At 38.7% G+C, this 14,874-nt stretch overlaps 2 protein-coding genes across 2 annotated transcripts in view; one reads left to right on the plus strand and one right to left on the minus strand.

The window, feature by feature from the left end:
• LOC125803813 (E3 ubiquitin/ISG15 ligase TRIM25-like) overlaps positions 1-14,874 on the minus strand; it is a 269,398-nt gene that overhangs the window by 171,123 nt on the left and 83,401 nt on the right. The window lies entirely within an intron of this gene.
• On the plus strand, positions 931-7,953 carry LOC125780443 (tripartite motif-containing protein 16-like). The gene is made up of 6 exons (XM_049482146.1): positions 931-2,988; positions 3,107-3,202; positions 3,585-3,818; positions 4,523-4,682; positions 5,066-5,125; positions 6,349-7,953. Exons 1-6 carry the CDS (start codon positions 2,398-2,400, stop codon positions 6,882-6,884), a joined length of 1,677 nt encoding a protein of 558 aa, XP_049338103.1. The 5' UTR covers positions 931-2,397; the 3' UTR covers positions 6,885-7,953.

Raw genomic sequence — 14,874 nt, forward strand, 5'->3', positions numbered from 1 at the left:
TTTCACTGATTGAGTAAAAACTGCGGTAATAAGAAGCTCTAAATATCAGTTAATTGGTTAAGTTACCCACTGTTGTTACCAGATTCAGCATTTTACCGAGCCCATTATTAGTGTGGGTGTGGTACTGAATCAGGTGTAAATGATAGAGATTAATAAATGTGTGTCTTGGTGCTAAAATGTGTGTGTAGTGTGTAAATAAAAAGTGATTAGGTTGGTGTGGGCTATTGTAATGCTGGTGTCAGGTGTGGCCGCTGTAATGAGTAAATGGCAAATTCTGTAGTTAGGAACTTTACTTACATTACTTGTATTATTTATTATTATTAAAAATGACAGCCACACTCCCCTGGATATCTTTAAAATGTACTTTCCAGAGGATGCTCTGGCAGCCTGCTCAAGGAATAATCTGGACAATTTACACTGGAAATAACTACTTTTCCACAGACTAGATTCTCTTATTACTCTGTAATGTCACTGACTGACTGAGGTAAGATAATATTGTTGTAATTTTATGTGTCAGGATTTTACCCATATTCTGTGTGTGTTTTAAATAATCTGTGAAAGAGTTTTCATTGCCTCTTTTTTTCTTACACTGCACACTTTCCAAATGTAAAAGTGTCTCAAACATTCAATGTTTGAGCCATTAGAATTCAAGTGAGTTTAGAGTACTAAAACTTTTTTAAATAGTGTAATTCCAGATAGCTTAACTGTGTAACATTATTATTGTGAATACATGGGGAGAGTACAAGCTAAAAATCAGTTGTGACCAAATATTGGCTTTAAATATCGGTCATCTGCCACTTGTGATCTTTAAATATTAGCATCGTCATCGGAAATTAAAAATACAATAAAGGTCGATCACTAGTCTATACATTGCTCTATACACACACAGTACTAAGGAGTGGTTCAGAGGGAGCCGTGCCATGCGTGGCTGTGCTGGGGGTGTGTGATGAGATGTTGGGAATTTTAAAGAAAAGCGTAAATCAGATTGATTCACACAGCATATAATTTAAAATGTCGTAAGTTCTTTGATTCTACTGATTTTCACGGTTCTAGCTAAAAAACTGTGACTTGCTGAGCCTTTCAATTTTTTTGCCTATGGGGAAATTTTAAGCTGAAAAATGCCCGCTGTAAGAAAACCGTACGAAGTATTGTTCAAAAGCACAAGCAACGTAATTCAGTGGTTGTAACATGAAAGCAGTAGAAGGAGAAGCATATAGAAAAACGCAAATAGAATAATAATAATAATAATAAGATTTTTTCCAAGCCAACTTAATAATTCTCAATCACAGTGGATATAAGTTGCCTAGCTGGTGAACTATCTCTGTTTTGTGTGTGAAAGCTGGTTAGCTATGCTAGTGTAAATAGCTGTAAATAAGATTAAATAGGCTGTTGGAATGCTAGGTTAGCATATCTAGCTACTTTATGATCAGTGTTCACAGCAGTAGCTACTTCAGACTGCATTTACTTTAAATATGATACGACCAGAAACCATTTAATATGAACTGCTCATACTACTACTACTACACACACAGACACAGAGTGAGTCGACCGCAGTGTTTTAAAGGAACTGGGAGCTGAATGATCAGGGAGGTCAGTCAGATCTGGATTATAAGATATTAAACATATTAAACTATATAAATCAGTTTAGAATGTCGTGTTATATTTTTTAAAAACTACATTTTACTACTTAGTAATAATCTGAACTGAAGGGTATTATTTATAATAACATAAATATCAGATCAGTACTGTCTAAAACTCAGCAATAAGAGTCTCTTAGTAGCTGAACAGACTTTAGTCCTGTCTCTGTTTCTCTTTCTTTAATGCTCAGGACCCCACAGGACTGCAGTAACACTGATTAGCATGGTGGTGGTGTATGAGGTGTTAGTGTGTGTTGTGCTGGTAGAAGTGGATCAGACACAGCAGTGCTGCTGGAGTTTTTAAAACACTCCTGCAGCTCTGAAAGGGCTTGTTAATGAACTGATTATTTGGGCGTTTGAGAGGTTCAAGCTGCCAATGTTGGGTTCTTGAACACCCTTGTTGAGTCCAAATCCCATCTGATTGTTGTGTCTTATCTTGTCTACTCTTCTGAATATTCAGTGCAATTACACATTCTCACCAGAGAGGTCTCCAAATCTCACAAACGTGCAGTCTGTCCCTTTAAGTGAGATTAAAAGTAAAATCTGATCCTTTCCGGTTTTCCGGAGTGTGAATCTGTGTGTATCTTGCCTGGCTCTACAGTTTTGTCATTAATGTAAGTTTTCCTGAGTCTCTACAATAATTCCTGTTTGAGTCAGACAGTGTGAGTATTGTAATCTTGGCTAATAAGGAGAATTACAGGATAGTTCTGTTCACTTTTCTCCAACAGAGAACCAGGAAACAAAATCTTCACACTGTAAAATGGCAGAAGCTGGTATTTTGGTAGTTCAGGATGAGTTCAGCTGTTCAGTCTGCCTGGATCTCCTGAAGGATCCAGTGGCTATTCACTGTGGACACAGTTTCTGTATGGTGTGTATTAATGGGTTCTGGGATGAGGAGGATCAGAAGAAGATCTACAGCTGCCCTCACTGCAGACACACCTTCACCTCAAGACCTGTCGTGAGTAAAAACACCATGCTGGCTGAGGTGGTGGAGAAACTGAAGAAGACGAGACTCCAGGCTGCTCCTCCTGATCACTCTTCTGCTGATCCTGAAGATGTGGAGTGTGATTCCTGTACTGGGAGAAAACACAAAGCCGTCCAGTCCTGCCTGGTGTGTCTGGCCTCTTACTGTGAAGCTCACCTCCAGCCTCACTACCAATCTCCAGCCTTTAAGAAGCACAAGCTGGTCAAAGCCTCCAGACGACTCCAGGAGCAGATCTGCTCTCAGCACGATAAACTGCTGGAGGTTTACTGTCGCACCGACCAGCAGTGTATCTGCATGCTGTGTACCATGGATCACCATAAAGGACATGATACAGTGTCACTTAAAGCAGAAAGATCTGAGAAACAGGTCAGTGTGTAAATGGAGTAGCTGCTCCAGATTATAGGACCTAATACCATCACCTGTCCCATGACATGTGGCATTTTATTTTTTAATTATTGTGTTTTGTTGGTTGGTTTATTTGCAGAAGCAGGTGGTGGAAACACAGAGGAAATACAAGGAGAGAATCCAGGAGAGAGAGAAGGAGTTTCAGGAGTTAATAGAAGCTGTGGAGAATCACAAGGTGATTTTTTAAATAAGTAGAAGAATAAAGATCTGATTTTTCCCATTAAGGGTAATTATTTAATTACTTAACTAAAGGTGTGCTCATTTTTAAAATGTCATTTAAAGTCGCATTTTTTTCAGTTTTAGTCATCAATTATCAAAATTAAATAATCTTTACAGCTTCATGAGTTAAGAGAAGCCACAGCATGAAGTTTGGGTTTATGCAATATTTATGTCACGTCTTATTCTGTGAAATTATTGGCTGGTTGCAAATAAAAAATCTGATTACTGATAAACTCTGATGTTCCTCAGTAATCAGATTATGAAGTGCATGTAAATCCACTTATTGATGTGAATGAACTGCTCCTAACATTCTCCTCTCTCTGTGATTCCACTACCAGCGCTCTGCTCAGACAGCAGTGGAGGACAGTGAGAAGATCTTCACTGAGATGATCCTCTCCATTGAGAGAAGACGCTCTGAGGTGAGGCAGATGATCAGAGATCAGGAGAAAGCTGCAGTGAGTCGAGCTGAAGAACGTCTGAAGAGACTGGAGCAGGAGATCACAGAGCTGAAGAGGAGAGATGCTGATCTGGAGAAGCTTTCATTCACAGAGGATCACATCCATTTCCTCCAGGTAACAGACTCTGTTTTTCTCCCCAAATACAAAGTTTATTTTAGACTGTTTACACCATCTTTTTAATGTGATCTATATCTGATATTAGTCTGAACAGTTCTTAAACTGAAGCTCATGCACTAAAGAGCAGAGCTTCACATGAAGTTTCAGTTTCACCAGTGACTGAAAGCTGATCTTAACAGAGAATGAGTTCCAGCTCACTGTAAAAAAGGGAATGTTGTTTGGCCACACCCTCCCCTTTAATGTCTGTCCTTTATCTTTTTTGTTTAAACAATTTATTTTTTTTATTTTATTTTGATGCTGCAGCAGCGCCATCTATTGGCTGTGTTCAGCAATTTGATTGGATATATCTTTAAAGAGAGAGCGGTTGTGATGTGTACTATTTAATTCAGTATGAACAGAGACATCAGTCCAAATGTTTATGAGGTCTGTTATCTCTCTATCACACCAATGAATCCCTCATTAACTGCTGTCGCCATTTTCCCTTATGCTCAATGTAAGTTTTGACGTAAATGTTGCTGTCTTGGATATTAGATATGTATCAGATTTCAATAATAGATCCTTTTTGCCTTTCACACTGTCAATCTGAATCTTTTATGACTATTAAGATCAGATTTAGGCCAGATTTTACCTGATTTAATTTAATATAAATATGATTTAGAAATTGTTGAAGGTATTGTGTGTTTGTTTTTTTCTACATGTAGAGTTTTCAGACTCTCTCAGCTCCTCCTGGATCTTCAGCATCACCTGCTTTTACTCTCAGTCCTCTCAACACTTTTGAAGTTGTTATGAAGTCTGTTTCTCAGCTGAGAGGAAAACTAGACGAATTCTGGAAAGAGGAATTTGAGAAGACATCAGCTGCAGGTATATTAAATAAAAATTAAATAAAGTAAATATATGAAATGATAAGTCCATAAATAGTCATTCTGCACTCAGTACCTCATAATGACAAAGTAAAAACAATTTAGGATTTTTTAAAAAGTAAAAGAGTGTGAAGAGTTTCAGAATGCACTGTAGGTTCTTCTCTAAATCCTGATGAAGCGGTCAGTAGTTTCTGGACTGAAGTGGTTGAGACTGTATATAAGGTGTGACTTTATTGTGATTGAAAGTCCAGGTAGGGTAGATTAAGACTCTACATCTACATGGAGAGAAAATCCAGTATTAGATTATTTTAATGTTGTAGTAAATGTACAGAGGGAACAGAAGCTCAGTGATGCTGTGTAGTAACTGTGTACATTTTCCTGTAGTGAAGGAAGTGCAGATCATTCTTCCTCCTGAACCCAAAAGCAGAGAAGAGTTTCTGCAGTGTAAGTCCAGCCCTTTCTCTCTCTTTCTCTCTCTCTCTCCCCCCTTTCATTCTCACAGACTCTCAGAAATAACACCACAATGTACAAATACACAAAGTTTAATCTGACATTTATACGTCTATATTAAATAATTAACTGTTATATTTCAACTGCTTACGTATAAACTTTATAAAAAACACCAACATTCCTCATGAACTTTGATTTAGTGATAATGGCCTATCATAGTTTTGTATTTATTTAGATAAAACATAAAATTTGTGTTTTATAATAAAAACAATGAACATTTTACTACAAATCTGCAATTATTATATAACTCAATCGATTCTCTGTGTAATAGATTAAAAAATGAGTATATTTTCTGGATTAGCGACTGTACTGAATCTCTGTGCAATAGTGAGCACTTGTATCCAGGCTGTTTCAGAGGCAAAGTGAACATGGAAAATTTTAAAATGCTCCAATCAAACACTAAACAACAAAGAACAGTAATTTTAAAGTGCATCTACAAGCATAACCAAAAACGTTCAGAAATGTATTGTTTTCTGAGATTTGTGACTAAACTGCAAATCACTTTCACCAATCTTTCCCCAAATATAGTCTCTGATCATCTTCTTTATTTATACTGATAAACTTCTTTATTTATACTGTAAAGTTCTACACAATTCTGGATAGTTCTGAAAACTTCTTGATAGTTCTCACAATTCCAGAAGCTTCTGGAAGTCTTTAGTATACTCAGCACTTTATATTTCACAAATATTCAAAAAAAAAATCAGTTTCAGATATGATTGTGCCACCACTAAAGCAAAACCTATATTTTGTATATTCTAATTTTATTGTATTCTTTAATTTTAGCTTATTTTATCTATATATCTATTTTAATAACAGCTCTTGGTTGTAAACTGGATCGTAAGATCACAATTTCGTTCCACCTCATGTACCACATGTGATGCGAATGACAATAAAATCTTCTTGAATCCTTGAAACTTTCTGGGGAATAAAGACCTTTTTATTTTTTAAAGAATTAGGAAAACACACTTAACACCTGAGAACAAAAATATACATAAAATTGTTATGTTGTGTAATGGAATAATAATGAAAATAAATCTTTCTTTAACATAATCAAACACTTTTCATAGATACTTCCAGTATGTTCTCTGGTTATTTCAGTTTTAGGGGCTGTTTTTAGATCATTTTCTAAAAGCTGATGGGTTTTCTCTCTCTTTCAGATTCCTGTCAGCTCACACTGGATCCAAACACAGCTTTTAAATACTTCCTCCTGTCTGAGAGGAACACAGTGGTGACCCGCAGCACCACTGTCCAGCCATATCCTGATCATCCAGACAGATTTGATAGATGGGCTCAGGTTCTGTGTAGAGAGAGTGTGAGTGGACGCTGCTACTGGGAGGTTGAGTGGAGAGGAGATGGAGGGGTTGATATAGCAGTGTCTTATAAAAGCATCTCCAGGAAGGGAGGAGGCGAGGAGTGTGGGTTTGGATGTAATGATCAGTCTTGGAGATTGTTATGTTATTCCTCCAGATACATATTCAAATACAATAACAGAGAAACTGAAATCTCTGGAGTGCCCGTCTCCTCTAGAATAGGAGTGTATGTGGATCACAGGGCAGGAACTCTGTCCTTCTACAGCATCTCTGATACCATGACCCTCATCCACAGAGTCCAGACCACCTTCACTCAGCCGCTCTACGCTGGGTTTTGGTTGAGCTCCAACTCATCAGTAAATCTTTTACTTTCAGCAAAATAGATGAACATGCAGAACAAAGAGAAGAGCTGGATGAGATCAGATAAGAACTGCAGAATCTAGACTGTAGAGCTGATTAAATAAAGTTATAATAGTGCTGGGAGATATTGTTAATATAAATAATCATAATTCTGAACGGTAATTACGTCTGTCCCAGATTAGAACTGCAGGTACATTTCCTGTATGGAAAGATTTATTCAGATTTAGCGTTAAATAGTTTAAACTGTTTATATCATTAACAGAGCTCACAGTAACAGAGTTCATATTTTAAACTTCATATTACTGAATTTTATTAATTTTTAACACATTATCATTTATTATAAACTGAATGAAAGATCACAATAAAATGTTTAAATTATTATACTGTTTTTTTATCCTCAACATTTTTACATTAAAACAAAGAGAGAGGAAATCTATGTGTTAATGCTTTAACTTTAATTTTACAATTTATGTAATATCAAAAGGAAAGAACAAAATATATACAACACATAGTCAAATATAATAGAAAATATACATTTAACTTACTGTACACTACACACATTAACTTACACTATGAAACACAGTTTTACAATATTGCACTGTTGATTGTAGCTTAAATTTAATATATTTATCATCGCTGTCACATAAAAACATTATATCTCTAAAGTAGCAACTTTACATTTATATTTGCCCTTTCATCAGGAAATATTGACACAGTATGAAGATAAAGTATAAACATAAGATACAGTAGACATAAGGTTTTTGTGTTACAGCAGTTTTAAACTAATTAATCTAATATATGTGCTTCTATGTTGAGTTGATTTATTTGAGCATTTTATCATTTAACTCTACACAGTTCTCTGTATTAATTTGATTTTATTTGTAATGTACTCAGATTGTATTCCTGTAATCTTGTAATGTTGTGGGGTATATCTTATAAATAATAAAGTGGGAGCTGAAAGCTCAGAACAGAGGATCTAATTTGTCTAATTATTACTATTAGTTCTGGTTTTCAGAGCACTAGGAGCAGATGTCTGGGATAAATGGCTGAAGATGGAGCTGTTTTCTCATTGGTGTCTTTTGCAGCATTGAACCTAGCATTCTTAGACTACGCTAGAACTAGAACTGATCCAATCAGGGTTATTATCACAACAATGGAAAAACACAATATATAGAAATAAAAATAAAAATATAATAAATACATTAACTTTAACTCTTCACTCTACAACATAATTACACTGTTTTAAAATGTACTGACCAGTATCGGCGTATATAGATTTTTGATTAATCAACATCACTAAACTAATCGCTGTCAAAGGTATCTCCATTCATTACTCTGTAGGTAGAAGTATAGATACTAGAGTTTAAAATACTTCTGTAGAAGTTGAAGTATCAACTCAAGCTTTTTACTCTTTAAGTAAAAGTATAAAAGTACTGGTTTCAAAACTGCTTAAAGTATAAAGTTAATGTAATGTAAGGGGAAAATAATAAAGCTATTAAGAACAAAAGCTTAGGCCGCGCCCACATCGTCCTATAGCGCACAAAAAACTATTTTTTTTATAAGCTATAATGACTATAATGTGCTATTAAAATGTTAATGTTGATAATATAATTTGGGATTTCACACTAGGGTGTTCCCTGTTTTAGCTGCATATATTCTCATTGTAAATGAATGTATTTTAGTAGAATGTAAATATATTAAAGAAGCTTAGTTTGTCTGGAGTTTTTTCTGTAGCATAAAACCCATAAAGCTATAAAAACTGTGCTACTTTACTTCACCTACTGATTTCAAAAGACTAAAAGACATTTTTCTCTCTTTAAAGCTCTTAACAGATATGTTCTATTACATGAAATAAAGTTAACAATTAAAAAGGTTAAAAAGAAGAGAGGAGTATTAGCTCTGGAGAGTGTCTTCCGTGTTTATCAGATTGCTTCTAAGTGACTGAAATTAATGGGGTTTTATGGAGGATTTAAGCTATAAATCTGAGTTTATAAGTGTTTTAGAATAATTAAAATAAAGACAGAACTATATCACATGATTCAGCACTGCAGAAACATTTTCTAAAGCTTTTAAACTCCAGTTATAAACCTTTTAAACTCCAGTTATAAACCTTTTAAACTCCAGTTAGCTCTCTAACCACTCAGCACACATTAGCATCAATGCTAACTAGCTCCTCTCTTCTCTAGAACCTGTTTGATGTAGAAAAATTTACATTTAAAGGTAAACTTTCTTTGCTGTTTTAGTAAAATGAATCATTTTTCTTTGAAAAATCAGAAGAATATTCAAAACAAGTAGTAAGACTCTATTATAACTTGGAGTTTTTAAAGTAGTTGAGGCTAATACTAATGCTAATAATGATGAAGGAGGGGGCATGTTTGTTTACTTTGTGTTAGATCCTGTGCTGCACTGATATAGATTTACACCCACAGTGATAATAAACGTATAGAATAAGTAATATAATAAACTCAGGTAATTAGAAGAACAGTAATTAGAAGAAGAGGAGAATTTAGCTTCAACAACAGAGTTTTAAACAGACACAACACAGAAATATGGGGTTTTGAGGAGCTCCATTTAACTTATATCCTCCACCTTAAACAGAAGAGGAGCTGGTAAATTAGCTAGTTAAATTATTAATAAATATTTACAGCTCCTCTTTATCTCAGTGTTTTATTATATACATAAGAAATGAGTAAAATGGTTCTGTTTATACAGCCAGAGCCGTATAGAGAGAGAGAGAGAGTCGCTTCAGCTCCGTTTACTCCAATCTTCACTTTTTAACAGCAATGGCGACTCGTGGAGCTTCTCAATAGTTCCTGTAATTTAGCGACTAAAACTAGCAGCCCCACAGAACTGCAGCAGAGTACAGCGTTAGTGCTGCACTTTTACAGGATAAAACCATTTAACAACCTGATTTAATACTGTCAGCACACCTGAATCTAATTCACATGTAGAGTACAGCATGATCCCCACTAAATTACCATCGTTAAGATTGTTAACAGAACAGATTAGGGTAAATAAGACAGAGCTAGATAAATAATCCTGTGTGTGTTTGCAGGTTTTGTATTCTTGTTACTAAATGTAACTACTCCATTAATTTTAAGATAAGACTATTCATTCTGAATAAATAAATAATATCATAAGGTCTGAATTTATGGAACTTATTTATATGAAGAAATGTATAGAGAATGTATAAATAAGGCAAACAAAACAAGACAAAACAAAAACTATACACACTTATGGATTAATCATTTTTACTAACCCTTTGTTTTTTTATTCTGTTTTTATTTTATATTACATTTTATTGTTAATGACTGTTTACAATGTTGAGTTTGTCACTGCACATATTTCACATTTCTCAGTTTGAAAAGTTAAAATTATAAAGACTTCTCATGAAATAAATGTGTTGTTGTTAGTAAGTCAGAATCTGATTTTAAAACATCCCCAAACCCCCACCAGTGTAATTATATCAGTGTGGAGATAGTGGTAAAAGTTGGACCCCCCCCCCATATGTTTATTTTATGCATTTGATTCATAAACAGCAGTTTGATTCTTTGTTTCTGCACTTTAAACCATCAGTTACATTTTGTATGTAGTGGCACTTTTGCACCAGTAGATGGCAGTGTGTGTAGTGAGTAGAGAGTGGATGTAGACCAAAAAGGAGAGTGGTAGAAGGAGAGCTCCGTGTGTAATGTGTAGAAGGGAGAATGAGTCAATAAAAACTGCCTGAGAAATGACTGGAAATCCCTCTTCTTCTTGAGAAGTGCAACAAAATTTGGTAGCAGAGGATGGTTCAGCGTGCTGTGGACGGTGGTGAGTCTGTGGAGGAAATTTGAGCATAAAGGGCACAATGGAGGAGCTGGAGCAGCTACAGGACAAGCTAAGTGAAGTTTTGGTGCAGCTACGGCATGACCAGCTACAGGAGGTGTGCTCTGAGGCTAAGGTGGAAACTGTAAAGCCATCTAAAAAGCATACGCTGATACGATTAATAAGTGAGGAGGTTGAGGATGTTATTGAAAAGGAAGAAGAGGAAGTAGCCCGCACGTTTTTGCTAAGGCTAATAGTGAAAGCTAAAGAGGCTAGACAAAGCCAGCAGCAGTCACCGATGGTGGAAGTTAGCACAAGTCAGGATGTAGAGGCACTGGCCAACTTGCAGAGACAGTATGCAGCTCTTCAACAAAGTTTCAAAGACTCAACTAAAAAGCTTGAAGAGGAGATTGCTAAACTAACAACCAAAGTGCCAGGCCAGCCACAAGCCAATGCTACAGTGACACCAAATTGGGTTACCCCGCCGCCAGAAGTGACTATTAAGAGAGAATTCAGAATAAATGGTCAAATTGGGGAAAGGGGACAGCGAGATAAGTTGTCTTTTTCCAACCTCATTCACCAGATTGACATGGGTTTAAAGAAAAATCATAGTGAATCTGAAATTATTGAGGCTGTGGTCAGAGCAGTGAGTCCAGGCCTAAGTCTGCGTGATATGTTGGAGATCAAGTCGGACCTCACCCTGTCACAACTGCGCACAATCTTACGTGGACATTACAAGGAGGACAGTTCGACTGACCTGTACAATCGCCTCATAAATATCACCCAGGACAGCAATGAGTCACCACAGAACTTTCTGTTCAGGGCCATTGAGTTAAAAGAACGACTCCTGGTGGCATCCAGAGAGCCAGGTTCTGAGGAGCAGTACAGCTCTGAACTTATCCAAAGAAAGTTTCTGAGGGCGGTGGAGACAGGACTCCTTAGCGATGGTGTGAAATATCAACTGAAGAAATTCTTGGATGATCCCACCGTCACTGATGATGTGCTTATAGCAAAAATAAACGCAGCAGCCAGTCTTGAGTGGGAACGGCATCAGAAGTTAAAAAAACAGACAAAGGAACCCAAAATCAGGGAACTCCAGGTCGAAGCCCAGTCAGTCCCTAAGCCAACAGTGGGTGCGGTAGGGGGTCAAGAACATCCAGCTACAAAAGGCAAAACAACTAAAACCCCAACCACAGTTAATCAAGTTGAATCGGATTTGCTGGATGTTGTCACACAATTAAAAAGTGAAATGGAGGAGATAAAGAAAGTGATCCGGGAGTCACCTAGGGCCTTCTTCAACCCACGAGCAAGCAGAAGGCGGGGCTGCCGGAACTGTCGGGAAGACGAAAAAGGTGAGCAGTGTGACCACTGTTTCCGATGTGGGTTGAGTGGTCACTTGTCTCGCGAATGCCGGACAGGAAGACGGCCAGGTAAAGGAAATGGACAGGTGGACATGGCCGCCAGTACTGTCAGCACCACAAGTCTAGCACCACCTACAGACACCAAATCCAAAGAGGGGCAGTGTCAAGACATGTACAAATTAATCACCGACAGTATCCAACGGTTAGAGGAAAAACTAACCGCTCAGACTGATTTGACCTCCCAGGGAAGAGAGACAGTCAGTGTTAGTCTCCTGTCCCCTACACGCAGCGCACAGTTGCTCAGTCTAATTGGAAAAAAATACATCATTAATTGCTTTCTGAATGATGTAGAGACAAAGGCATTATGGGACACAGGGTCACAGGTATGTCTCATTAACGAAAATTGGAGACAGGAGAACATTCCATACACCACTGTCAGAAATCTAGCTGAGTTGGTAGGAACAGACGTACTGGATGGTAGAGCCGTCAATCAGACACAGATTCCATTCTCAGGGTGGGTGGAGGTGACCTTCAGGCTGCCTACCGATAGGTCCCAACCCATAGAACTCCTCGTCCCAGTGTTATTGGTGAATGGGGATGGGGTGGCGGATCAGCCTATCATTGGGTTCAACGTGATTGAACAGGTCCTTAAGATGGGTATTGAACCCCCTTATGCCATTAGTGAGGCAGTGAGTGCCGCTTTCTCTTTTGATTGTCAGAAAACAGAGGTTTTTCTGAAAGTTATGCAGAGCCGAGATGATGTGCTGGGGGAAGGCTGTGTTAAAGCAGGCCGTGAGACATTGACTATCCCAGCTGGACAAACAAAAGCCGTGAAGTGTAGTGTTAGAGCAGTCGCACTCCCAGACATTGAGGGGGTATTATTTGAGCCAAGCCCACGTACCCAGCTACCTGACGGGTTACAAATCAGAAGTGGAGTGGTATCACTGAAAAGTGGAGGTCGTTCTATGGTCACCATTCGAGTAATGAACAGTACTACACGTGACATCCAGTTACCAGCCAGAACCATCCTTGGGGAAACACAGAGAGTTAAGACCATCTATCCCGCAGATCTAAGACCTGCTAATGGCAGCCAAGGAGACATCTCTAGTTTGAACAGTATAGACCAGGAACAAATAACAATTGGGGAGAAAAGTGGTAAATTGGAGGACAGTTGGGAGCCCCCAGTTCCTCTTGACCACCTCCCTCCAATGCAACGAGAGAAAGTGAAACAGCTCCTAAAAGAGGAAAAACAAGTTTTTGCTCGTGATGAATATGACGTCGGGAACATTCCAACTCTCAAACTAAAAATCAGACTGAATGACCCCACTCCTGTTAAAAAAACATACATCTCAGTCCCTCGGCCACTCCATAAAGAGGTAAAGGAATATTTGGAGGACTTGTTAAATAGGGGCTGGATCGCAAAGTCCAAGTCGTCATACTCCAGTCCCATTGTCTGTGTGCGGAAAAAGGATGGAGGCCTGCGGCTGTGCTGCGATTATCGAGAGTTGAATAGGAAGTCAATCCCAGATCGACACCCAATACCCCGCATTCAAGATATGCTGAACAGTCTGAAAGGGAGCGCCTGGTTTTCAGTACTCGACCAGGGTAAGGCATATCACCAGGGCTTCCTGGAAGAGTCCAGCCGTCCCCTAACGGCATTTATTACACCCTGGGGCCTATTTGAATGGGTGAGGATTCCTTTCGGCCTGTCCTCATCACCGGCAGTGTTCCAGAGGTCAATGGAGGAGTGTTTGTGGGGGTTGAGGGATGACATTTGTCTGCCTTACCTCGATGATAATCTTGTGCATTCACAGACGTTCGAGGACCACCTTCATCACTTGAGAGAAGTTCTGCGCCGCTACCACAACCACGGGGTGAAGTTGACTCCCAGGAAATGTGAGTTATTCAAGAATCAGGTGCGTTTCCTGGGAAAATTAGTCACCCAAGAAGGTTACACTATGGACCCCGCTGACATTGCCCCAGTGCAGGCTCTAAAACAGCAAAAGCCGTCCACTGTTGGCGAGTTAAGGAAGTTGCTAGGATTCATCTCCTATTACCGCAGCTACATTCCAAACTTTTCACAGATAGCAAAGCCCCTCTATGACCTGTTGGCCAATGACAATAAAGGAAAAGAGAAACAGAAACAAACACAACAGAAAAAAAAGAAAACAAGGGAAGGAGGCCAACTCTCATCCTCCCATGGAATCATGTGGTTGGCAGAGCACCAGCTTGTCCTTACCCAGCTCATTGACTTTCTCTCACAGCCCCCGGTGTTAGGTTATCCTGATTTTGAAGAGCCTTTTATAATGCACTGTGATGCTTCACAGGAGGGGCGTGGAGCGGTCCTATATCAGCGACAACAGGGAAAGTTGGTGGTTATTGCGTATGGCTCCAGAACACTGTCCAACCCTGAAAAGAATTACCACCTCCACTCAGGCAAGTTAGAGTTTCTTGCCCTGAAGTGGGCCATATGTGAGAGGTTTCGGGACTATCTATACTACTCCCCAACATTTACTGTCTATACTGACAACAACCCTCTGACATATGTGCTCACCACAGCTAAGTTGAACGCAACAACACAGAGGTGGGTGGCTGAATTGGCCGACTTTCAGTTTGTGATTAAGTACCGCCCGGGAAGAGCCAATAGGGATGCGGATGGCCTCTCGCGTATGCCTCTAGATATGGAGGAGTACATGACCAACTGTACCCAGGATGTACTTCCTGAAGTCATGCACAGTGTGACCCAGTTAGTCACTGTAAAGTCCCAGAAGGATGAGCCGTGGCTTTGCCCAGTGATCATGAATACCCTCATTGAGGAGGCGGGTCGGGAAGTCAGTTCGGTGGCAGA

The sequence above is a fragment of the Astyanax mexicanus genome, chromosome 8, assembly GCF_023375975.1.
Source record: "Astyanax mexicanus isolate ESR-SI-001 chromosome 8, AstMex3_surface, whole genome shotgun sequence".
Taxonomy (NCBI): Eukaryota; Metazoa; Chordata; class Actinopteri; order Characiformes; family Acestrorhamphidae; genus Astyanax; species Astyanax mexicanus.